We start from the raw sequence: 27,059 nt of genomic DNA on the forward strand, positions 1-27,059 counted from the left end.
GACAAGGGCCACCCCTGAGCTCAGTGCACACCAGAGGTCAGCAGGAATGCTCACCCAACTGTCTTGTTCCTGCAAACTTCATTCTCTTAGTCGGGAAGGGAGGTATGAGAGTATCCTCTGGCAAGTGGCAGAATTAGCTTCTCAGGATAACAACTTATACTCTTCTGAAAATGTAAAAATACTTGTTTATATTTTGTAATTATTTGGGGCAGAGAGACAAAGAGAAAGAGAGAGCTCCCATCCATTGGGTAATTCTCCAAATGCCTGCAAAAGCCAGTGCTGGGCTGGATCAAAGATGGGAGCCAGGAACTCAATCCAGATCTCCTTTGTGGGTGAGACATCACTGCTGCCTTCAAGGATCTGCACTGGTAGGAAGCTGGAGTCAGGAGTTAGAGCCAGGAGTTGAACCCAGGCACCCTAATGAGTGACAGAGGTATCCTAACTGGTGACTTAATTACTAGACCCCTTTATTTATTTATTTATTTATTTATTGACAGGCAGAGTGGACAGTGAGAGAGAGAGACAGAGAGAAAGGTCTTCCTTTTGCCGTTGATTCACCCTCCAATGGCCGCCGCAGCCAGCGCACCGCGCTGATCCGATGGCAGGAGCCAGGTACTTATCCTGGTCTCCCATGGGGTGCAGGGCCCAAGGACTTGGGCCATCCTCCACTGCACTCCCTGGCCACAGCAGAGAGCTGGCCTGGAAGAGGGGCAACCGGGACAGAATCCGGCACCCCAACAGGGACTAGAACCCGGTGTGCCGGCGCCGCAAGGCGGAGGATTAGCCTAGTGAGCCGCGGCACTGACCTAACTAGACCCCTTTAATTAATTTTTTAATCTTCTATTAACAACAAAATACAACTACAGCAACAACAAAAGAAAACCCTTCAGTCCTTCAGCCAAACCAAAAACCTCCAATGGATATGAAGTTCTGCAAATAAGAGCTTTTTCAGGACTTGGAAAGTAGATTTTCAGAGAGAGACCCAGAGAAGTCACCTGACTCCAGATACCACTGAACAATCATACCAGTCACTCATTAGATGGACCACAGGGGACATGGCCAGCCAGGGTACATCCAGATCAAAGCCCTTGAGTTAGAGGGTGTGGACTGGTCTCAGTGATCCCTCAGGCCAACCTCTGCACTTTCCCAATAGGAGATTTGAGCCATGGAACTCAGTAGGGAGTTCTACCCTCTTGTGCCTCCATTGAGAAAGAACTATTTTCACCACCTCTGGAGATTTGAGTGATCCTTTTATGGAGGAAAGAATGGTCCTAGAGCCTCCTGCAGAAGGTTTTATAGCACCCTTAGTGATTCTTGAGAGTCCATTGGAGTCAAATTGTCCGACCTGGACACTATGTGACATAGGACTCCATATGGGATCTTCTCTGCAGTCGCCATTCCCTATAACAAGGAGACTCAGACCTTCCCAGAACCACCTCATATTCAGAGTCTAGGTCCACCAGCTCCCGGGGCTTGTCCTGTCTCCTCCTTTTCCGAGCTCTGAAATTCACCGAAGCAAAGGAAATGATGAGAAGGGCCCAGAGTAAAATGAGATGGTAAGAGAAACAGCAGGGGCCGGCACCGCAGCTCAGTAGGCTAATCCTCCGCCTTGCGGTGCCGGCACACCGGGTTCTAGTCCTGGTCGGGGCCCCGGATTCTGTCCCGGTTGCCCCTCTTCCAGGCCAGCTCTCTGCTGTGGCCCGGGAGTGCAGTGGAGGATGGCCCAAGTCCTTGGGCCCTGCACCCCATGGGAGACCAGAAGAAGCACCTGGCTCCTGGCTTCAGATCAGCGCGGTGCGCCGGCCGCGGCGGCCATTGGAGGGTGAACCAACGGCAAAGGAAGACATTTCTCTCTGTTTCTCTCTCTCACTGTCCACTCTGCCTGTCAAAAAATTAAAAAAAAAAAAAAAAAAAAGAGAGAGAGAGAAACAGCAGGGAGTCTTGGACAGATGTAGCCCACTCAGCTTCCAGTTCTAGGATATGTGGCTGTAGTTTTATAGTATGTCTCTTATACTCATTCACCTAAAGCTTGGGTAAGCAAACTTGTTTTCCTCAGATGGCCAGTGTATACATATTTGAGGTTATGGTCATCTAGTCTATTCTCAGTCACATTTAAAAAAAAATTTTTTTTTAAACTCCTTCCTTACAATGTAAAGACCATGCTCCATGATCATAGAACAGGTTGGCTAAGTTTGGCCACCCACTAGCTGTCCTTTGTCAGCTCCTGATTTGAAGCACAAGATGGAGATGAGAGGTTACAGTGGAAGGCAAGTTTAGAAGCTGTGTGCTGCTGTACCCTAAATATAACTGGAGTCCTTCATGACCTAGTCTCAGGGCAGCACCGCAATCAAAGACACACAGTCCAGGAACCAGAAGTAATTAAAAGCATTTCAAATCTTGATTCTGCTGCTCCAGGAAACATCATGAGGTTAGGGCAGTTGTCATGCACAGAAAAATATCTTGAAAGTATCCTCACCCTCACTGCTGTTCACAGGGAAATAGCTCTCCGAAACACTTTTTTTTTTTGCTCAAATTTTTGCTCTCCAAATTCTCCCCAACACCCAGCCCACTTAGCTTCTGCTTTCTTTTTCCTTTTTCTTTTTCATCATTCTTCCTTCTGTTTTAGGTCTTCATTATGTAGGTCAACTTAACCTTTTGACATCTGTAGTTTTCCCTTTATTTTATTCTTTATCCAGACTTACAACAAAGGCAGCCTGGTAGATTCCAGCAGACAGGAATCCTTTTCCTTTGGAGGCATAGGGAGAAGTGGCAAAACCATGAATATTCACTTATTAATCATTCTTGCCACTGCTCTTTGTAAAGATTGCTCCCCCCCTCACATTGGTAGGCCTATGAAGGAAAAAAAAGGAGGGGGAAGCTTGGGAAGATTTAATCTGTAACATCTTTCTCTTCTTCCTCCCCTCTAAATAGCTGCTGGACATTGCGGGAAACCTCCTTGAGAGACCACTAGTAGCACAGGATACATCTGAGAAATACCTGGTCCTCATTCGAATGTTCAGCAAAGACCTGGATGCAGTCAGGACCATCTACAGTCAGCACACCCAGGAGGAGGCAGAACTTGGTAGGTTTGTTGCCTGGGGATTTTGATGAGATTTTATTACTGGGAAGGGTACAACTCTTCTTGTGTTTGCTAAATGTACATAGACAGATGCATGACATTCTCTAAGAAGAGCAAGCCAACCTTCTTGTTTGAAGTTCCAGACCATGGTGGGTGGTTGTAGAACTTGCTGAACTGTGGATTCCTCTGCATCTGGGGCTGAGGTTGGCAGGTTGACCCAGGGTAGTGAAGCCTCGACTGCTTCTGCTCAACTGAGACCTTGGCATAGTGGTTCATTTGACTCTTGGTCAATGTCGCCACATTGATTAGTCTTCCATGTACCTCAATCCCACAATAGGTTTTTGCACGCCTGAGAGAAGCTTCTCATCCCTTCCAATGCCATAGCAACCGTGCTTCTAGTGGGAGGACCAGCAGGAGCCTGCCAAAGGGCAGTAGCAAGTGGAGGTGTGACATCTCCATTTTTATCACACTTCTTCGAAGCCTTATTTGCTTGAAAGGAAAACACAAATTTTTCATTTTACTTTTACCCATGTTTCTCGAGCCCTTGCATATGTGCAAGGAATGCTTGTGGGCCAGTGGATGTGAGAGATGAAATAAGTAATCCTGAAAGGTAGTTTACTCATGGAGGGTGAGCAGTGCTTCCCTGGAGTCATGAGGTACCCTGATAAAACAAGATGAACTCTGGCTGGGAGACTTGAGGGTGGGTTTATCGAGAGGGTGGTCTTAGCTGAGTCCTGAAAGGTGGGGGGCTGGCAGCAAGGAAGAGGACACAAAGGCTCTGAAGCAAAGACAGAAGAAACTGTGGGAGATTACCAGCCTGCATTACCTGTAGCCAAACAAGGCATGTTGAGGGGCATCAGGTCAGCCGTGGAGTCCGGGGTGCGATGATGATGTGCCCTTAGTACTGTAGTAAGGAATGAGGAATTTATGATTCAGGCAGTGGGAAGTTCCCCAAAGTGATTACGTAGTTGAGTAACAGCACCACTATGTTTACAAGCAGATTTCATAGTGAGGCCACCACCGAGAAAGGCATTCCCAGAAAACCTGGTGGGCCAGCTCTAGATGGGGCTATCTTCATAACTCCCTCCAGTCAAGTACAGAGGCTGTTGGCTTTCTGCTCCTGTGTAATGAATGAGAGCAACCTCAGTAGCTTAAAGCAACTCCTGTCTTCTAGCTCTTGGTTCTGTGGCTCAGGAGCCATGTGTGCATGGCATCTGGGTTCTCAGAACATCATGGGTCTGACATCAAGGAGTCAGCCAGGCTGAGTCCACATCTGGCAGGGAAATGCACTTCCCAGCTCCTCCGTGTTGGGAGAATCCAGTTCCTCGGGGTTGTAGGACTGAGGTCCCCGTGCCCTTGCCAGTTCTCATCCAGGGGCTGCTTTCAGCAGCTAGAAGCTGTCTTCATCCCTGGCGCTGTACCCGCCTCGCCTGCCTCTTCTAGTCCGTGTGCAATGGCACGCTGACTTCTCTCATGCTTCCAGCCTCCGACTTCCCCTGCTGCCAGCATCCAGAGAAAAGGTCGTGCTTTTAAAGGAGTCGGCTGATGAAGCCAGGCCCACCCAGTGATCCTCTCCCTTTACAGCATGATCACAGGCTGACATCTCAGTATAGCCGCAGTTTCCATCCACACTTAAAGGGGGAAAGATGAGGCAAGGGTGAGGGGTCTGGGGGTCATCTCAGAATTTTGCCTGTTGCAGAAGGCAAGCAGTAAGTGGAAATAATGAACTTGGGCTAAGCATGAGATATTAAGGAATAGTGGAGTCCCTGGTGAGATAAAGGAGGGGGCCACGCTTTAGTGATAGTTGGAATTGACATCAGAGAGTTGCCAGTCTTCTAACTGTACCACAGAAGCTGGAAACCGTGAGTTTTTAAATGAGATCTCACATTTCTTAAATCTTGACAATTAATTACAAGCAAATAAACTCAATATATGGACCAAAATAGAGTGTTTAGCTTGCGCTAACTCCAGTCAAATGCTTCACAATCCACATGGCCTACCTCATTCGTAACCTTGCTGAATTCTCACAGAAACCCAGAAGCTCGTTAAACAGGGAAAATATTATTCACATTCCATAAATGAGAAAACCAAGGCCCAGAGTGATTAAGTTGTCTGCTGAAGATGTTGTTTCTCAATCCTAACTGTACAGTGTAGGCTCACCTAAGCAATGATGGGCAGGTAATTGGCCTAGCAGTTAAGAAGCTATTTGGGACACCCACATCTCATATATCAGAGTGCCTGGGTTTAAGTCCCAGCTCTGCTCCAATTCCAGCTTCCTGCTAGTGCCCTGCCCTGGGAAGCAATAAGTGATGGCTCATATTCTTGGATCTGTGCTTACCCATGGAGGAGTCCTAGGTTAAGTTCCAGACTCCTGGTTTCAGCCTGGCCCAGCCCTGGCTGTTGCAGACATTTGGGGAGTGAGCCAACAGAAGGGATCTCTCTCTCTCTATCTTTGTCTCTGTCTCTGTCTTTGTGTCTATCATGCTTATCTCTATCTCTATCTCTCTGCCTTTCAAATAAAGAAAATAAAGATTTTTAAAAGTAGTGATGACAGGCTCCTCCTAGGCCAATGAAATCAGAATGTCAAATGAGGATCTCTGGTGCTGTTAATGTCCTCCCGGGACCAAACTTCCTTCCTCTTTAGCAGAACACCAGGGTGTCCTCTCAGGAGCTCCTTAGTGTGAGCCCAGGGTGGCTTTTGCCTGGGGTAGATGATGACACCCACATAACTGGAAGAGGGAGCTGGGGGCCACAGCTTTGCTTCAGCCTGGCTGTGCCATGTCCCCAGGGTTCTCCACCGTGCACAAGAACATGCCTGCTGTGGCTGGGGGCCTCCGCTGGGCACAGGAGCTGAGGCAGCGCATTCAGGGTCCCTTCGGCAACTTTGACCGCATCCTACATCCGTGAGTATCTTATTCCTAAAGGGGAGGTTTGTTCGTGCTGTGCATTCTGGGTGTGGTAGAAATGCAACTGACCAGCCTAAGGCATGAAAACCACCTGTGTTTCTTCCCATTTCCAGCAATGGGCCAGGTGCCTACTGGCCAAGCAACCTTTCAGGTTGAGTGAGGCTTAAGGTGGGCCCAGGCTGACTCCTTTTGCTCCAGGGAGTTCATTCCTGCAGGGCAACAAGTCAGAGATGTTTGTGGAGTCCCTGCACACGCCTTCCTCCAACAAAATACCTCTCTGACACTAAGGCCATAGGAAGCAATGTTTCTTGCCTTGTGGTGCAAGGGTCTCTTGTGTTAGGACACCTGGCCCTACCTGCCACCCACTGCATGAGAGAGAAAGAGAGAGAGAGAGAGAGAGAGAGAGAGAGAGAGAGAGAGAGAGAGAAGCTGTCTGTGATGCAGCCTGGGGAAGGCAGTCTTCCTCGGATCCTGCTTTCTAAACGACTTGATCTCATTGAAGGCACATAGCTTTTGGTAAACATAATAGACACGAAGATATTGGTGTCTGGACATTGGAAGGGTCATCTTTCGGTTGCTTGAGGGACTTTCTTCAGGTGAGAACACCAAATGCCTTCAGACACCAGGAAAAGGCATGAACCCAGGAGGCAGATGCTCTAAAACCTCTAAAACCACCCCCTCCCGACTTGAGTATTGCCAAGCAGGAAAGCAGCCCCAGTGTGAGCATCTCCTACACATCAGAGAACAGCTGGGGAGCTCGGTTTTAAACTTGGACGTCCAACTTCAAAACGATCAAGGAGTCCATTTTTTTTTTTTCTCAGACTTGGCAGAGACCAAACTAGGCTCTGTGGCTCAGTCTGCCCAGTGGGTGACCATTTGCAGCATCTGCTCGGTCTGGGCAGCCTCTGTATTTTGCAGATGAAGAAAATGAGGCAGAGAGAAGTGAGATGACCATGTGCAAGGTGCGAGAGACAGCCAAGGGGTGTCCTGGTCTCAGATTCCTAGCCCAGTGCTCCTCCTGCCACGAGAAGTTTGGCCAAGCCTTTGTGTCACCTGCATCAGCCAGACCTTGCCTGCGTGCCTTCCCTGGGAGGAGTGTGATTCCCAAAGAGCAGCTGTGCCTGGCCAGCACAGGACTGGGGTGGGGGCCACCCAGGGCAGTGGTCCCAAGCGGAGACCTGGAGGGCACAGCACAGCAACCTCACCCGCTCCCACCAAGATTTCCATTTTTTCGACAAAGGCATTCAGATTGGTATTGTCTCCTCTAATAAATACTCATTATTCTTAAGCCTGCTTTAGCTTCCTCACCAGGAAATGAGACGGAAGCTACAGAAGAGTTTCCATGGCCCTATTCCCGTGACTGCTCAAACCCACTAGGCCACTGTCCCACATGAGCAGCCTCACGCTCCTCTGGCTCGGGGAGGGCGTGAGACTCGGGGAAATATCGCAGCGGCAAGGGGAGAGCGAGGTGTGAGCCTGCCCACCTGATCCAAGGCACTTCCCACGTCTCCTCCCTGGCTCACCGAGGAGGTGTCTGCTCATTCACCAAAAAAGGAAACCGAGCGCCTGGGGGAAAATGCCAGCAAGCCCTGCGCTTTCTCCGCAGGCGTGAGGGCTTATGTGGGAAGCTCAAGGAATCCTGTGAAGAAACCCTGTGTTGGTTTAAAGAGCAAATGGACTTTGCAGAATCTTTGCCGTAAGCCGCCTCGTTTTGCTAGCAAGACAAACAAAAACAGACCTCTTCCGTGTGAATGTGGAGGTCTCTGAAAATTAAGGCTGCTTCACCATTTTTCCCAGGAGCTGGGCTTTTCATTTAGCGGAACAAGGAGTGTCAGAACAGGGGAAGCTGCGGTGGGTAGCAGCGCCTCAGGTCAGATTCCGCCCACTCTTCTCTGTGGTCTGCCACAATCCTGCAGAAGCTTGTGCTTGTGTGTGAGTGCACACGTGTGTGCATGCACATCTGTGTACATGCATGTGCGTTTCATGTGCACGCATCTAGGGAAGTAAGAGGCGGTAAGACCCTCGTGTAATCAGAGGCCAAAGAACAGCAGTGCTCCTAATCATGGGTACTAGGTCGATTTTGGGGAAGGAGGTATCTTTTCATTTATATCTGCAACCTGTCTCCATATTTGTGGGTCCCGCTTCCTCAGATTGAACCAACTGAGAATCGAAAATATTTGGGGAAAAAAGTATTCTACTGAACATTTGCAGACTTTTTTTCTTGTCATTATTCCCTAAACAATACAGTATAACAATTGTTTTTCATAGCATTTACATTGTGTTAGGCATTATAAATAATCTGGAGATGATTTAAAGCCTGAAGGAGAATGTGTGTAAGTTCTATGCAAATATGAAGCCGTTTTACATAAGGGACTTGAGCATCCACAGATTTTGGTATTCAAAGCTGGTCTTGGGATCAATCCCCTACAGATATAGAGGGGGAGACTGTGTGTAGTGTGTTTGTATAAACATTGTTATATATGTCTATATTTACATATATGCAGATATAAACATTTTATGTACTATATTTATATAAATATGCATATATAAACATTGTTACGTGCATATATTTACTTACATATACATGTATTTACATTTTATATGCATATATAATATTTTCAATATATATAGCATTGACAGTATTTTCTTCAATAGGGAAAACTATAATTTTTCTTTAATAACTTCAGATTTTGAAAGGACCATATTTGCTTTGTGTGTGACCGGCTTAGCCAGTTGAGGGAGTTGGTGGGGCCATGAGTGGGAAAGATTATGACATCCCGATCATCTGTGGGGCTGCCTACATTTCAGGAAGTGCAGATGCCCTCTACTGGTCAAAGGAGGATGTGCAGGAGGAGGAAGACCACTCAGGGACATTTGGAAAGCAGCCCAAGAAGCTGTTCAATCTCTTCTTCATAGGCTGCAGTTTTATTCCTCAGGTCATTATTTTGACTTCTTTTTTTTTTTTCCTCTTGTGTTTGGATAGTTGCATGGAATCTGCTGAAGGAAAGCGAATGATACAAAAATATGAAGACACACTCTTGTTACTGGACAAGTAAGCAGCTTCCCGGAATGTTGCATTTGGTTGTTGCTGTAGATTCCCTGGCAGCTCCGTGCTTTGTGTTGTCACCGCAGCCTGTGTGGGTGTGGGCGTGGTATTTCTGGGCGGCACACACAGGGTCTGTGGAGATGGCAGCTCTGCTCTAGAACAAGCACTTTCCCAACGTGGTTTTCCCCGAGAGCAGACTCTGCAGAGCTGGAAGAAATGGGGGCGCTGCTCGTGGCACTCTGAGATCGGAGTCACAGAAAAGCACAGCTGCTCACCCAGCAGAGAGCCACCGTCCATGCTACCCAAGGGAAAACAGATTTGGAAAATACTCCTTGCATGCTTTTATGGAGAAAGCATAAGAAGCCACATTTTATATGGGCTCATAGTTTCTGTTGTCCTTTCAAAGCTGAGTAGGTCTTTCTGGGGACACAGGGTCTTGAAATAGCCCACGGTCTTGCCTTCGCCTCTGTTGTCTGATCTGTCTCCTGCTCCAGCACACAAGGATGGTAGACAACAGGATTATGAGTGTGATGAGTGTTGTTTTAGACTCAGCCAGTGGGGGCCCCTCTGCCTGCCCAGTAACTCACATTTTTACTCCGTAGGCCCCACATGTGGCTTCAAGTGTATCCCCTCCTGTTTGTCCTCACCACCAGCATCTGCACAGGAGACTGAGCTCTCGCTGGCCCGAACCACTTGCAGAGGCTTCCTAATGGTCCTCCCTGGCCTCAGATTGGTGCTTCCTGGTACCCACACCGTGACTAAATCCCATCATATCCCTGCATCTCCAGCAACCGGGAAACCTCCGGTCGTTCCATCATCTCCTCACTGTGGCATGAAAAGCCCTCCCTGACATGGCCTTTGCCTCCTTTTCACCACTTCCAGCCTCAGACACACTTTCAGCTCCTTGTTTCCCCACCTCCACCCTGTGGCCATGCACAACCTCCACCCGGAACGCCCACTCTCCCTTCACCGTCCAACCTCTGAGACTCAGTCAGGCATCGCTTCCACACCTCCCCTGTGAAACCTCCTCTGATATTCTCCCTATGACCCCTCCACTCCCCAACCTCTGCTGTTAGATAGCTAATGCCCTGCACGTCTCTAGGATTGAACTTGCTGCATTGCATTGCAATGAGCTCTTTATTTGGCTGCATTTACAATGAGGTATTCAGTCATCATTTTATCACTCAAGCTCAGCACATAGTGGGTGCCCAGTCAGTGTGGAATGACTGAATGATAAGTGTCCTTGAGCTGAGAGTTGAGAGCAAATCTTATCCGGTCACTTCTTCCATTGTGTATAGAGACGAATCACAACTTTTCTTAGCCCCTCCCCACAAAAGATTACACAGCCTTTCTGCTCCCTCTGATTTAAGCTAAGCCATCTTCAGAAATCAGCTGTTACCTGCAGGAGCTGATCCCGCCTTGCTAGATCAATTTGTAATGATATATTGGTTATGACCAGGTGTGGGAGAACTACTCAGGAAGTGGCTGTCCTCTCTGATCCTCACAGATATGAGACAAGACTTTATGAGGATTGGTGTCAGACAGTGTCAGAGAAGTCTCAGTACAATCTTTGCCAGCCACTTCTGAGACGTGATCCAGAGACAAAGCTGATCTCTGTCAACTTTAACCCACAGGTCAGTTGGGTTGCGGGAACTTCCTTTTGGGTCCCTGCAAAGTTTCATTTAACTCTGCTGATTTCAAAGGCAAAAGAGCTTTCTAAAGGAATGTACAAAATCTGCTCAAAAGAAATTTCACCGTGGGTTTCTCTGGGGAATGAATCCTGGTGTGTAATGTTTCCTTAAGTCGTCCACATTCACTTTTTTCTCTAGGATTGGACAACATATTTGCTTTTTTGTTGTTGTTATTTGACAGGTAGAATTATGGACAGTGAGAGAGAGAGACAAAGAGAAAGGTCTTCCTTCCGTTGGTTCACTCCCCAAATGGACGCTACGGCCAGAGCTATGCTGATCTGAAGCCAGGAGCCGGGTGCTTCCTCCTGGTCTCCTATGCGGGTTCGGGTGCCTAAGCACTTGGGCCATCCTCCACTGCCCTCCTGGGCCACAGCAGAGAGCTGGACTGGAAGAGGAGCAACCAGGACTAGAACCTGGCGCCCACATGAGATGCCGGCACCACAGGTAGAGGATTAACCAAGTGAGCCACGGCACCAGCCCCTCATATTTGCTTTTATTTCCACCAGTAATATTGCAAAATATCACTGGAAAATTAACCTCAACTACAGCCCACTGTGCTTACCTTGAATACGTAACTACACATGAAGGTTGTTGGCTGCACACCAGAAGGCCATCAGCAAGTATGGAAGATTTGGGTCCTGCCCTTGAGGAGCCCACAGTCTGGTTGGGAGCCGATCTCTCAAAATTCAAAAATCCATCTCTACCAGAGATAGTTGGTGATAGATCCCAAAGGAGTGGCTTTGGAACTCCGACTCTGTGTTAGTGGTCCTCAGTTGGGTGTGGTTTTTGTGCCCTCGGAAGCACTTTTCTTTGTCAAACTTAGAGGAGGTGCTGATGTCATCTAGTGGGGAGATCCCAGGGACAATGCTAAACTTTCTATAGTGTAGAGGACGCCACCTCACAATAAATCAGCACTCATCTGAAAATGCCAGTAATGCTGATGTGGAGAGGCCTGCTCTAGGTAATCAGAAGAGTGGAAGCAAGTGTGAACTGTAGCTGCAATGGAAAGCTTAATGCTGGAGGAGAGAATAAAGCAAGGCAGGTCAACATCAGGAAGCGCAATTCTCAGGTGAAAGCACCCCCCCAATGGCATCTGTTCCAGGAATGCACTGGAGACAGAGCTGAAAACCAAGAAGGCACCTTACTGGTGTTTGTCTTTTGAGAAAGCTGCAGTTTAAGGAGATCATCCATTCTCTCCCTGTGAAACCAAGTCAACAAAAGGAGACTAAAAGGTCCATGAGTTCAAGTAGGCAAGACATGAGTCTGTTTAACTCATTTAACTTCTTGGAGCAACTTTGTCAGGATTCATTGTGAGCAATGTTGAACACTAACTACCCAGAGATAGGTGATGGATTACCAAGGGAGGCCACAGTCATGTTACAATACAGCAATGAACTCCTTAGTTTGAGACAATATTGATGCTCGACCGGCCTCCTCTGTATATGCCAAGGGTAAAAACTCTTCTGCCTCTATGTGTAGCACACAGTGGGAACTTTACAAGTGTATATAGATGATACAAGGGAAAGGAGTTTTGGTACCTCATATGGGCGCTGGTTCATGTCCCAGCTGCTCCACTTCCAGTCCAGCTCTCTACTGTGACCTGGGAAAGCAGTGGATGGCCCAAGTCCTTGGGCCCCTGCACCTGCGTGGGAGACCTGGGAAGAAGCTCCTGGCTCCTAGCTGCGGATCAGCTCGGCTCTGGCTGTTGCAGTCATTTGGGGAGTAAACCAGCGGATGGTAGACCTCTCTTCCTCTGGTTCTACCTCTCTCTGTAACTGTCTTTCAAATAAATAAAATAAATCTTTTTTAAAAAGGAAGGGAAAGGAATGAATTAAGAAAGGAAAGGGGGAAAACAAATATCTAACCTATTAAGATGAATTCAGGGAAGATCAGTACAAGCATAACAAGTCAATGAAGAGCTACAGTTACCCCTCAACACACAACTTCAAGCAATATGGCCATGGCTGTGCTATTAATATTAAGAATGCACAGTAACACATTTATCAGGGACACGATCATAGACTTTTCCCTATGGGAATAGGACAAGAATTGCATAGGTCACATTTTTTAATTTGTGTAAATTATTTACTTAAACTATTTTAAATATCCCATGTGGTGAATTTGCATTATTTCTAGTTTTATACAGTCTGTATTTCATTGATTCTAGGATGCATGTTTTTCATATTTAATCTCTGAAATTGGTATGTATTTATAGTTTAATAAACACTTTTTTCTTTGTACTTCAGTGATTCTTACAATTGGTGACATCTTAAATTAGGTGAATTATGGTATAAATAATAATGTTGCAACCATTCTTGATTATTTCTTTAGGATAAATGTCCAGAGGAGCTAAAAGGTATTCAAATTTTGAGACTTTTATGCATGCTATTGAATTATTATTCAAAAAGATAGAATTCAGTCATTTTCCAGGCCAGAAGATATCATTCATTACTTTGAATAGTTTCTGGCCTATAGAAGTAAAAAAAATTAATAACTTCTTTTTCTGGGTATTTTTATTTTTATTAAATTTTCAATTTTGCTTTAATATGCAATTATTTGATTACTAGTGACTACTAGTAAACTTGAACTTCACCATGTGTTCACTGGCCATTTACATTTCTTCTTCCTCTATGAATTGCTTGCTTACTTTTTCCTTTGCTCACTTGCTAGTAGAAGCACCCTCTTTTCCTGTGAATGTGTCAGAATAGCTGGGAAATATTTGTCAGCTATTAAAAGGTCTGCTTCAAGCATTTTTATGTTTGTCATATTTTTGGATGTATAGTATTATTGGGTCCCTGCCTCCCACATGGGAGGCTCAGATTGAGATCCCAACACCAGCTTAGGCCTGGCCCAGCCCTGGCTGTTGCTGGCATTTGGAAGTGATCTTACATTTGTGGATGACAGAGACTCTGTCTCTGTCCCATCTCAGTCTCTGTCTCTCCTTCAAGTAAACTAAATAAATACATTTTAAAAAATTTAAAAGAAACTGTGAGATAGTCTAGTGATTATGTGGATACCTCTGTTCCCTCTTCAGAGCATATGACCTTGTTTGGTGGGAATACCAGAAGTCTAAATTTGTGGCTTCTCAGGAATGTGGGTGGCCCAGGCTAGTTGATCCCCATCCTTCCAGCCACTGCCCCGTGGTGGGAATGGCTCCGCCAGCAGCAGTCTGTCACTGCAGCAGCCACATGCTCCAAAGCGTAGATAGAAGATAGAGCTCTCCCCATTTGTCACCAGTGCTCCTCTCCCAGGTTTTCCTCTGGCTCAGATTTGCTGAACTTTGCTGTTTTCTGAGTTACCTTCCTTCTACCTAGTGCTTGTTTTTCCTTCTCTGAGACCAGATTTAAGCATCCCCAAACTACAGCTACTTTTGTTGATTCTTCCCTCCAGCTGACTTCAGTGCTGAAAGAAATGAGCTATCTGCAACCCGGACAGATGAAGCACATCCCAGAGATGGCAGCAGCCATGTTCTCCTCCAGGGAGTTCTATCGGCAGCTCGTGGCTCATTTGGAGTTGTTGGCCAATTGGTACAACAAGGTTATGAAGACCCTGCTAGAGGTTGAATTTCCATTAGTGGAGGAAGAGTTGCAAAATATTGATCTCCGCCTGAGAGCTGCAGAGGAGACTGTAAACTGGAAAACAGAAGGTAATAGGGCACCACCTGGAGTCTGAAAGAAATGCTGAGACTCAAGATTTAGTAATGTTCATAGAGTCTCAAATTATTCCCTAGAAATCTGATTTGGGTTTGAAAATCTTCGCCTCAGACACACATCCAAGCAGAGAGAAGGCAAGGAAGATTGAGTTTCTTCTTATTCCTTCTCTTTGGATGTGATTGGCAGATTTTCAAAAAATTTGTTGCCATGTACTCTGGGAGGATCAAGGGGTGCATAAAATGTCCTAATGTCTCCAGCATGTGTTGGACAGTCTGTGAATGAGAGCTTTTACTATATTGTCATTATTATTTAATTTTCTCAACTAGATGTTTTTGTTTCTCAACAAACATCTTGAAAGAGGGAACTAACTATTCATTTACTTCTCTTTATGACCCCCGATTCCATAAATCTTGTTAATTGATTAACATGTAGGGAATTATGTGTAAGACTTTAGGGTAAAGACTTTATGTGTAAAACTGAGAGGTGCAGAGGACATGATCTCTACCTACAGAGGGCTCACATGAGTGGGGAAAACAGATATGTACAACCCAAGGCATACAAGTCTGGCCATAATAAGCAAGAGAGTTAGAGTGTGATGAGTCACAGGGGAGGAAGATGAACTTGGATTAGGATCCTCAGAAGAGTTAACATTTGAAAAGGAGGTCACAATCAATTTTTGAAAGTCTTAGAATGCCTTAGTAAACAAGTGAGAACTTTCTTCTATATACAAAAGGAAAAGGCATTTCAACGTTGAATATCACAAAAGTGCTTTAACAAAAGATTGATTAATCCAAAAAAGACACCAAGTTTCCCTGGTGTCTGGATGTAAATTATATTCGCTAGCAACAATACCAATTTTTGTGCTTTTAGCAGGTACATATTAGCTCTTTGTTTCTCTTCCTCCGTTTCAGGATTGTGGTAAAAGTTAGCTTTTTAATGTAACTAGGAAGGAAATTGTTCCAGTGGTAATGAATTAATCTCCGCAGAAAAGTCTTCTGAGACCCACAAGTATTACAGCGCTACCTTTCATCACAACTAGTCCTTTAGCTATGGCACTGTAAGCACTTTCAATTAACTATATTTCTTTTGGGGAGCAGGCATTTGGGATTATGTTATTCAGATTACCAGTAGCATTCATGATCTTGAACAAAGAATTCAGAAAACTAAAGACAATGTGGAAGAGATCCAAAACATCATGAAAACATGGGTGACTCCGGTATTTAAGAGAAAAGATGGGAAAAGGGACTGTCTTCTTTCTCTCGATGATCAGCATGATCGAATGGAAAAATACTGCAATCTCATCAAAGGATCTGGTCTTAAGATTCATGCCCTCGTTCAGGTAATAACCACCCTCTCTGACTCTCATTCCATGAGTATAGGGAAAGCACCAAGATTTCTGTTTGGGGGTGTGAAGTGATTTGCAAATTAGAATAATCTGTATATGCCATTGTCTTCTGCAGTAAAGGATAGGGGTATGAAAAGTCTCATTCTGGTATCATTGTGTCAACATTCATGGTATCTTAATGGTGACATCGCTTGAATTTAAGTTGCACACCTAACCCGAAGGGTGCAGAAGGAAATGCCAAGAGCAGAATCCTAAATTACCAACTACACTAACCCCCCATCCCCTACTCATCCACACAACCTAGCGTGGTTGTCTAGAGTCATCTTTATAAGCTAGTTCTACAGAACCTAAAGAGGTAATGATATCCACAGAATCCCTAGCTGCATTTGATAAGAAAAGGATAAATACATAACGCTGCACTTCAGGCAGTAAGGTTCTGCTCTGTGTTGTGATCAGGTCATGTCCCAGCATCAAAGACCATAGCTGTCGTGTGAATGATGGGAAAAGAATTATAAATGACCACTGGCTCCAATCCTACAGAAGTTGCCATAGGGCAGTATCTGACAGGTTGACTCATGCCAGGAGTGGGGAGTGAATCATAATTGTTATCCATGGATTGTCTGTGTTTGAAGCACAATAAAACTGGTGAGCCTGAAGCAATGATGATGACCAGAGTTAAATAGAGGAGATAATTGCCTCAATTCTGGCTTTGAGAGATAGAGTCCCTCAACTTAATTTATTTTTAACTCCTTCTGGACCCATTTTCAGTAATTCAGTAGCTGGTGTAGAGCCTAAACATTCACTGTTCATCCATCATTCACCCATCTATCAACTGTTTCCATAATTGTCCTAGGCACTATATTAAACACCAAGAAAATATAAGATGCAGTCCCTGCTTTAAAGGAGAAGAAAACCAACAGGCAAAACCAAGAAATTAGTTAATATTTTAAGCTTTAAAACTGTGTATGTATGTGTTTATTTATCTACCCATCATCTATTATCTATCTATCAATTGATCTATCAACATCTATCAAATAACAAATATTCAAATCCATGTTCCTGAAAGTTAGAATGAGAGAAAAATTTAGAGAATTAAAGTGCCTAATCAGTGAGATAAGCACAATAAACTAAATATGTGTGTGTGTTTAACATTTTAGTTTCACAGAGACCAAGCAGAAAATAACTAAAAATGACCTCAAGCCAAACTACTTGTCACAAAATTTATTCTACAAGTTCAGACATTAATAACTCCTATTATAACACAACAGTAATTCACATTGATTTAGTGTCTACCACATGTCAAGCACTATTCTAATTACTGTGCATGTATTATTTCATTTAATCCTCATAAAAGTCATGGGTACTCTCATTCTTATTTTTTTGTGAGAAAACAAAGAGACAGTCAGATTAAATTAATTACCTACAGCCACCCTGCTAATTCAAGGCAAATTTGGCTTATTCTAACTCTACATTTATCCAGTGAATTGTTCACTTCAGAATAGTTAATTGCATATTATGTGAACTTCACCTCAATACATTTTTGAAAAAAAAAACAAAAAACAAATCCACACTCTCCTAGCTGTTTGGAAATTTATACCACATTATGATCACCCCACTATGTGTTAGAGCCCCAGAACTCATTCCTCCAAACTGACTATAACTTGGTACCTACTGACCAATTCTCTTCTCATCTCCCCTCTTTTTCACTATCCCATTTCTGTCTTGAATTAATTTTTGCTTATGAGCTTAAGAGTTCAGTTCATTGTTTTATATAGCAATATCCAATTATTTATATACTTCTTGGAAAATACTGAAATTTTGGCACCTTTGTTAAAAATCAATTAATAATAAAATACCAATATATAGAATATATAATATAATACTAGTTGGTATATAAAAACCAATATAAAATGTGTACAGTATAAAATACCAATACCAGTCTTTGTGGGTTCTGGTAGCATTCATAAGGCTTGAAATCAGGTTCTGTAAGTTCTCCCATTTAGTTTCTGTTTTTCAAGACTGTTTTGATTATTCCAGATTATTTGCATAGCCACATACATTATAGATTCAGCTTAACAACTTCTGAAAAAAGAACTAGGTGTGATTTTGATTGCTATTACATTGAATCTATTGATTAATTTTTGAAAGATAAACATCTTAATATTGAAAGTAGTAATTAATGAACATGGCATGCCTGCTCACTTAATTGGGTCTCTGGTTTTTCTCTGCAGTATTTTTTTAGATTTTTATGAAGTCTTACACATCTACCATTAAATCTTCCACTAAGTGGTTTAAATTTTGCTGTGCTGCTCTGAAGGCAGGAGCCAGGAGCTCCCTCTGGGTCTCCCACGTGGGTGCAGGGGCCCAAGGACTTGGGCCATCCTCCACTGCTCTCCCAGGCCATAGCAGAGAGCCAGATCGGATCTGGAGCAGCAGCCGGGTCTTGAACCGGCGCCCATATGGGATGCCGGCACTGCAGGTGGCAGCTTTACCAGCTATGCCACAGCACCAGCCCCTAATTTTATTTTCTAAATGCTATCAGCTATCGTATAAAAGCGTAATTAATTTTTGCTTCTTGATATTGTATAGTGACTTCTTTAAACTTATTAGATATAGTTGTTTTGTAGATTTCTTGTTATTATCTATGTATTTCTTAGTATCATTTAAAAACAGACAGTTTTACTTCTTTCTTTCCAATCTTTGTGTCTTTTAGTTCTTTTTCTTTCATTATTGCTATAGCTAAGGCTTCCAGTAAGGTGGTGAGAGTGGATATTCTTCTCTCATTTCCAGTCAAATGGAGAATATTTAGTAATTCAGCATTAAGTATTCATAACCATGGATCTCAAAAGTTTTTTCCATCAAAATAAACTTTCTATTAATTCCATTTTCTGTGAACTTTTTGAATAATCATGTAAGTTAGTTGTAATTGTTTTGTGATGTTCTTTCCCAGACTCAGGAAGTTCCTTTCTACTCCTAGATGGCTGAAAGATTTTTTTCATGATTTACTATTGAATGTTATCAAGTGATTTTTCTGTATTTCCTGAGGCAATTGTGTGATTTTTCTCTTTCATAACTGTTAATGAGAATACTGATTCTTTCGAATGTTAGAATCCACCATGCATTTCTGCAATAAACTCAGTTGGATATGTTCTTTACCTTTTTATAGATTATAGAATCTGATTTTCTATTTTAAAAAGGATCTTTATACATATATTTATGGCTGACATCAATCTCTACTTGTCATTTCTCCCAGTGTTCTTATTTGATTTTGGTGTTATGATTATGCTAGCCTTTTAAAATGAGTGTGAAAACTTTCCCATTCTGTTTCTTGAAAAAGATTGTGGAAGTTTGCTGTAATCTCTTCCTCAAATGTTTAGTAGATCCCACCAGAAAATACTTCTGGACAGAGGTTTCTTTCGGGGGAAGTGTTTGGTAATGATTTCTTTGGCTTGTAAAAGACTATTTAGATTATTTGCAAATCACCATTATCAGTTTCTGCAAGTTGTCTCTTTCAATGCATTTGTGTATTTTTTCTGTATTATCAAATTTATTGGCAAAAATATTCATAATTATTTTGTATCATTATATGTCATTGCGATCTGTAGGGATTTTTTTTTTTTTTTTGACAGACAGAGTTAGATAGTGAGAAAGAGAGAGACAGAGAGAAAGGTCTTCTTTTCATTGGTTCACCCCCAATATGGCCGCCACAAAGCCAGGAGCCAGGTGCTTCTTCCTGGTCTCCCATGTCAGTGCAGGGCCCAAGCACCTGGGCCATCCTCCACCATACTCCCGGGCCACAGCAGAGAGCTGGACTGGAAGAGGAGCAACCGGGACAGAATCCAGCACCCCAACCGGGACTAGAACCTGGGGTGCCGGTGCTACAGGTGGAGGATTACCTAGTGAGCCGCGGCACTGGCCGGGATGTATCTTCTTTCATTCTTAATATTGGTAATTTTTATGTTTCTCTTTTTCTTGACCAATTTTTTTTTTCAAATTTCTGAATCTTTTTGAAAAACCAGTTTGTTCATCTTCTCTAGTCATCTATTTTCTAGCCCATTAATTTCTGTTCTTTATTATTTTATTTTGGGTTTTGGGAGATTAATTGTGTATTTCTTTCTAGTCTCTCAGGGTGGAACACAGGGTATTGTTTTTAAGCCCGTCTGTCTTTCTAGTACAGGCATTTGATGATTTCAGCCCCCGCCCCTCCTCCTTTTGCAGTGCTTCAGTCTCATTCTACAAATTGGATCTACCTCATTTTCATGACCCTTCCATTTTTAATGTTTTCTCTTGTTATGACTTCTTTAACTCAATGGTCATTTAGAAGTATGTTCTTTAATTCCACATATTCAGTACTTCCCTGATGAATATTTAGATTCCTAATGAAATTGATTTCCAATGAATGTTGTGGTCAAAGAAGATACTCTGAAAGATTTCCGTCTTTTGGGATTCATCTTGATTTGTTCAGTGTTCTAAATTGTGTTTTATCTTCCTGAATGTTCCTTGGGCCTGGACAATAATGTTTATTCTTCTGTTATGAGGTATGATGTTCTATAAATATGAATTAATCCAAAGCAGTGGATGGTTTTGCTATGATCTTTTGTATACTTTCTGACTTTTTATTTGTTTTTTCCTGTCAATTACTGAAGATAGAGTATAAAAATTTTCACATATAATTGTGGCTTTATTTAATTCTTTTGTTGTCTCAGATTTTTCATCACATGTTTGAAGCTCTGTTTGTAGGTACAAACACATTTATGGTTATTTTACCTTCCTGGTAAACTCATCACTTCAAAATTAGGAAATTCCTCCTTTTTTTCTAATGATTCTTTCTTGTTTTAAAGTTTTCTTTCTTTTCTGATAATAATATACCCTTTCCTTCCTGATTCATTATTCCTCTCTTTTTATGGGGGGGGGGGTGCGGAAGCATTCAAGCTTTTTGTTTCTTTGGCTCAAACTTTTTCTCACTATAATCAGCATATATTAGAAAACTATTTCTTAATTTTAACAACCCTGTCTATTTTTTTTTTTTTTTTTTTGGACAGGCAGAGTGGACAGTGAGAGAGAGAGAGAGAGAGACAGAGAGAAAGGTCTTCCTTTTGCCTTTGGTTCACCCTCCAATGGCTGCCACGGCTGGCGCGCTGTGGCCGGCGCACCACACTGATCCGAAGCCAGGAGCCAGGTGCTTCTCCTGGTCTCCCATGGGGTGCAGGGCCCAAGCACTTGGGCCATCCTCCAGTGCACTCCCTGGCCACAGCAGAGAGCTGGCCTGGAAGAGGGGCAACCGGGACAGAATCCAGCGCCTTGACCGAGACTAGAACCGGTGTGCTGGCGCTACAGGCGGAGGATTAGCCTATTGAGCCGCGGTTCCGGCCACAACCCTGTCTATTAATTGGAATGTTTAGACTATTTACATTTAATATAAGTGTTGGTTTATTTGAATTTAGTTTGACCACTGGCTGTTTATTTTCTATTTGCTTCATTTCTTTTTTATTCCTCTACTCTTCTATTTCCTCCTTATTGCTTAATTGTATTTTATTATTTTTATGTTTATATGTATGTTTATACATTTTTATATTGTATATTTATTATTTGTTGTATTACATTTCAAGGGTTCTAGTTTCCATTTTGTACCTTGAGCTTATCAGTATCTAATTATTATATGAAATACAGGTAATTTGTAACAGTGTGGTTCAATTTAAACCCTCACGTCACTTTTTTAATTACTGTTGTATGATATATACATACATAATACACATGAATATAAAGTATATGAAATGCACATATTAAACTCCATTGTATATTGTTGCAATCTTTTCTTTTAAGATTCTTATTTAATTGAGAGGCTGAGAGATATGTAAAGAAATAGACAGAGATCTCACATCTGCTGTTTCACTGCCCAAAATGCCTGTAGCAGTTTGATCTGGGCAGGCTGATGCCAGTAGCTGGGAATTCAGTCTGGCTTTCCATGTGGGAGGCAAGAATCCGAATACTTGACCCATCATCTGCTGCCTCCCAGGTTGCACATCAGAAGGACACTGGAATTGGGAGCAGAGCTTGGACTTGAACCCAGGCACTCCAATATAGAATGCAAATGTCCTAAGCAGTGTCTTAACTGCTGGGCCAAATGCCCACCCCAGTATTTTGTATTTGCTCACATACTCACAATTTTCAGGCTTGTTATTCCATTTCTGTAGATCTGATTTGTATTTAGGGACCATTTATCTTCAGCCTAAACAATTTTTTTTTGTATTTTTTGAGGTTCAGGTCTGCTAATAACATATTCAGCTTTTGTTTATCTGAAAATGTCCTCATGTCACCTTTGTTCTTGAAGCCTAGTTGCACTGGATATAGAACTGGGTAGATAGTTTTGTTTTTCTTTTAGAAGTTATGTCATTGTCTTCTACCCTCTGATGATTCTTACAAGAAGCCAGCTATAATTTGTATCTTTGTTCCTCTATACATAATGTATTGTTTCTTTCTCACAGGCTGCTTTTAATAGAATCTCTTTTAATCTTTGATTTTCTTTTCAGTTCAGCTATGATGTGCCTAAGTGGGTTCTTATTGTATTCATTCTGCTTGGAGTTTGTAAGCTTCTTGAATTGCTTTTTTGCCAAATTTGGGACTTTTTTGTTAAATTCTGATGTTCTTGTCTGCTAATTTCAACATCTATGTTATTCACCAAGTCTTTTTTTTTTTGTTTAATGAGACAGAAATTTATTTTTCTCTCGCATACTGTAAGTCTAACAGGTGAGCACTCCAGGGCTGTGGTAGCTCTTGAATAAGAACCTACTCAGGGCCGGAACCGCGGCTCAATAGGCTAATCCTCCGCATCGGCACCAGCACTCCAGGTTCTAGTCCCGGTCGGGGCACCAGATTCTGTCCTGGTTGCTCCTCTTCCAGGCCAGCTCTGTGCTGTGGCCAGGGAGTGCAGTGGAGGATGGCCCAAGTGCTTGGGCCCTGCACTCCATGGGAGACCAGGAGAAGCACCTGGCTCCTGGGTTCGGATCAGCGTGGTATGCCGGCCACAGCGGCCATTGGGGGTAAACCAACGGCAAAGGAAGACCTTTCTCTCTGTCTCTCTCTCTCTCACTGTCCACTCTGCCTGTCAAAAAAACAAACAAACAAACAAACAAAAAAACACCTACTCAGACTACTTTCTTAGTCTGTTCCTCGGGACTAAGTTATCTCCTGCTAAGTGTTACAATTTTCTGTTTATTTCTATATCTAATAACCTCTTGCTATGCGCTGGGCATGTTGGATGTCACATGAAAATCTGGGTGTTCAATTAAAACATCTGAATTTTAGCTTCATCAGGCAGGTAGCTTCCCAGTGGGTCACCTTGATGTTGTTGAGGTTCTTTCTTGAGCTTTTCCAAAGAGGGTCTGAAGAGGACTTGCTCTAGAATAGAGGAGCTCTCACCCTAAAGCATTTCTGGGCTCTCAACTGAATCCCCATGTTGTCTGCAAGCAGCTCTTTTTGATTATTTTGGATAGAAGTTGAACATCTTCCAGCATTCTATGACCTACACAAATTCCATTTAGCCTGGTGCTCCTGTAACTGTTTTCTGCCTGATCTTGCAGTCTTGCCATAAACATATATGGCTAACACTGAGTCAGAGACTCAAAGAACCCAACCACCTGGGTAGCCCTGGGCTCCAACTGCTGTCTTCTCCACGTGTTAGGAGGGATGCTTTAGTTAAGCCCCATGCCCATGTGCCATGGTTTGGAAAGTGCCTTTCAGCAGAAGACTGGGTGATCGTGTAGTTCACCTTGAATATATCACTTCTGTCAAGGATCACATCCCTTTTTTGTTATCCAGTTACCAAAACCAGTTCTTTCTTGTGTTATATCCAGTTCTATGGTTGTTTGTAGCAGAGGGACAATACACTCTCATTCTTCTGTCTCATTTAGCATCACCAACCTGAGCTAACTTCACAGAAAATTCCAACACGTTTGTTTGTTAGGCCATAGTGGAGTTGAACTATTAAAGAAAGATGAAAGATATAGTGATATTAATAGTCTAACAACAGGAAAGAGTTAAAGACAAGTACACAAAGCAATCATAAAAAACAAAGTTATATAATGAAGAAGCAAACAAAAATAAACATCTTAAGAATACCCCAGAATAACTATGTATTATCATTGTGTGATAATTTGCATGATGATGGATTTTAAGTCATTAAGAAAATCTTAAATATACTAAGGGAAGAAAAGTGTAGGCAATACATCTTAGAAATTTTAGAATCATGTCACTTAAAGGCAGGAAAATGCTATCAATTAAAACCAACGGAATTTACAACATGGCAAAGTTTCCTAAAAGGCTAAGTGTGAGTCACACAGAAAAGTCACTTTAACAAGTTAGTTACCGCCTTCTCTGAAGATATCAGATAATTGGAAAGTTGCTATAAAAAAGTGTTAATGAAAGTGATGAAAAGTAAATGGAACACTAGTACTTGTCCTCTCTGAGCCTTTAGACTTCCTCTCCTTGATGGCCAACCTTGTTACCATGGTGACCCCTGGGCGCCAGCAGGCCAGGAACTGTATTATGTAAAAGAGCAGGAGAGGGAGGGAGGGAGAGAGAGAAAGAGGGAGAGAGAGGGAGGGGAGAGAGAGTTGTGTACATGCATGCATTTTCAAAATTACTCAGTATGGTTAAGGTTTTTAGTTCCTATGAAAGCCAACTGCAGAATTCTGCAGCTCATATCTAAGAATTATCAAGAAAATGCCTTGTCCCTTTAAACATTAAATTTCTTACACACATTGAATCACGGGGTCCTCTACCCTCACTATTCTTTCGTCTGCCTAGTCTCCTACATCTGCTGATACAAATTCCTCCACAGTACATCCGTCAGCATTCAGGAAGCACACCCATTGCCTCCCCCAACTTTCACTCTGAAGTAGCTTGACCCCATCTTCCACACTCAGGGATGGTGTGGGACCCTGCCTTTCCTTCATGGACTCACTCTACACTCTTCAATAGATTGTTATACCACTAGGCAGAATGGATTGGATTCACGTGTAACAGTCAGTTTGTGACAATATGACTTTTTCTCCATGTAAATGATGATTATATCAGTTCTTCCATGCTACTGAACTTGGTTTATATCCTTTCTTCTTTCTTTTGTAGGAAAACCTGAGTTTGTTTTCAGCAGACCCAACCTCAGATACCTGGAATACTTACATTAACTATATTGATAATATGTTGCTGGATGGATTCTTTCTTGCCATCGAGTGCTCCCTCAAATACCTCCTGGAAAACACTGGTACTTGCTGTCTTATGGATGTGGGTTATTATGGGAAAGATAACAGTAGCAGCATCCATTGAGTTAGGTCAAAGTGCAATTGAGTGCTTCATAACTTTTCTGTAAACGTTGTGGATTTTTTGTGAATGATACCACAGTAAAATAACAAAAGTATTGACTTTCTAAATTGTTCAAAGAGAAAAAAATTTCCGACTCTAAAAATCAAGTGATAAATCAGGCCGTAAAGATAGTGAAATCCGCAGCAAAAGCAAGAGCATAAAAGCTAACTCAATCTAAATCAAGCTTCAGTAAAGAGGAGTGACTAAGCTGCGGTAACAGGGGGCACAGTTAGTAACCACAGCTTCATGCACACCTGACTCGTGGCATTGGAAGGTGAGGGAGAGTTGGGGGAAGCATCCTGTGCCTCAAAACTTCATGTACTTTAACTCTGTGGCCTTTTAAGAACACAGGGAGGCTGTGGTAGCCAAGATGAGTGGAAGAAAAAGAAGTGTTTCTGTGTGAAATGCAGTCAGACAAGAAGCAGGGGAGGAGGTGGCTTTCAGAAGGAATGTTAAGAAGGTAATGAGCATTCCTTGAAGGTATTGAAACAGCTAAGGACGTTGAATTTGTGGTGGATAAAGTGGACTGAGGTGTACAGCATCCAAGATCTAGTAAAGGCCAGTCTTGGCTGGCAAGTGATGAGACAGGAAGGTAGGAAGAGTTCCAGAGACTAAGAGGCGACTTGAACCTTCACACACTGGCAAATTCTAAGATGCTGAGCAAGGTTGAAGAAATGGACAAAACGGAAAGACAGAGGTGAGTGTTTTAAAGCTAGAGAATGAAAGTGAGATGAGAGTTGAAGATGTCAAGTCCAACCCAAAGATAGAATTCAAATGCAGAATTAAAATAGGTAGGCCTAGAACAGTGTCCCAATATCCAGGCCATAGAAGAGAGCACGAGCAGGTTGAAACCATAGACACAGGCAAGGCTTGGCACTGAGGGCAGTCAAAATGGGCAGCCCTATGGTCTTGGTAGGTGGAGTGGCTGAGGAGTGAAAATAGTCCTTGCTTGTAGGACTGCTGCAGGTGAAGGACATCTGGCAGCAGGACCCAAGGGGTCCAAAATAGTCAGCAAGGTCGGGGAGTACCTTCCAGGGCCTGGAAGCCAGTAAACCAGTGGGGGCATGAAACAGAGGCACCAAGACTGGAGAGCTGGCTCCTAGTGCTTCCCTCAGTGATCTGGCCAAACCTCCTCTGATGTTGGAGGCTCATGGGACTTCATTACTCATCCCTCACTTAGAAGGGCGAGGAAAATACCCTGGCAGTAACAGACAGTGCAGGCAATACACAAGAGATAGTGTCTACCCATGCCCACTGGCTAACTGGTTCTCCTGATGAGGGCTATCTAATGTGTTACTTGTTGTGTTATGAGAACAGCAGAGTGGGAAGAAGGGGATGGAGACAAGAACTGGGGATCTTCAGGACTGCCAAATTTACCTTCCCTCCATGGAAACAGGAGGGCAGGAGCACACCGCTGCTTTACAGTACAGCAGCCTTGCACATCCTTTGAGTAGGCAGGAGCTGGACTTGGCAGCAGCTTGAACTAAGGTTCTATAAATAAAATTAAAAGATACTGATTATCTAAAGGGAAGTGGAGGAGGGTAAAGACGGTAGCCTCTGAGAAGGAGAAAATCACAGTGACCCTTTGCGGTAGCCTAGCTGAACAGTTTTCCCTCCTGGGTCCATCTTATAATTTTTACCTTCCTGAGTTTGGTCATGCATATACCATTCTCCTGGCTTGGGATGACCTCTTGCAACTTGTGTAGGTTAAGTGCTACACACTCCACCCAGAAATGTTCCTACTTCTCTCATGTGCTGAAGTGATTTACATGGCCCAAGACTGTGGAACGAGGAGAACCTGCCTTGTGTGTTCATTATGTTGGCATTGTATCTAATGTAGAGACTGGGTTCTCAGTTAATGCATGGGGAGAAACAGAGTTAAATTTTTCTTTATCATTATTATTATTTGAGAGATAGACATGGAGGGGCATGCAGAGAGAGAGAGAGAGAGAACATGCTTCCCCATCCACTGGTTAACT

At 43.1% G+C, this 27,059-nt stretch overlaps 1 protein-coding gene across 5 annotated transcripts in view; it reads left to right on the plus strand.

Annotated features, from left to right (window-relative positions):
* Positions 1 to 27,059, plus strand: part of DNAH9 (dynein axonemal heavy chain 9) — a 373,954-nt gene that overhangs the window by 37,121 nt on the left and 309,774 nt on the right. For all 5 annotated transcript variants that reach the window (XM_070061394.1, XM_070061395.1, XM_070061396.1 and 2 more), the window contains exons 9-15: positions 2,932 to 3,082; positions 5,868 to 5,982; positions 8,969 to 9,037; positions 10,539 to 10,665; positions 14,113 to 14,368; positions 15,473 to 15,714; positions 24,847 to 24,982. In XM_070061394.1, the coding sequence (XP_069917495.1) occupies positions 2,932 to 3,082; positions 5,868 to 5,982; positions 8,969 to 9,037; positions 10,539 to 10,665; positions 14,113 to 14,368; positions 15,473 to 15,714; positions 24,847 to 24,982 (1,096 nt within the window). The remainder of the gene's footprint in view (positions 1 to 2,931; positions 3,083 to 5,867; positions 5,983 to 8,968; positions 9,038 to 10,538; positions 10,666 to 14,112; positions 14,369 to 15,472; positions 15,715 to 24,846; positions 24,983 to 27,059) is intronic.

The sequence above is a fragment of the Oryctolagus cuniculus genome, chromosome 17, assembly GCF_964237555.1.
Source record: "Oryctolagus cuniculus chromosome 17, mOryCun1.1, whole genome shotgun sequence".
NCBI lineage: Eukaryota > Metazoa > Chordata > Mammalia > Lagomorpha > Leporidae > Oryctolagus > Oryctolagus cuniculus.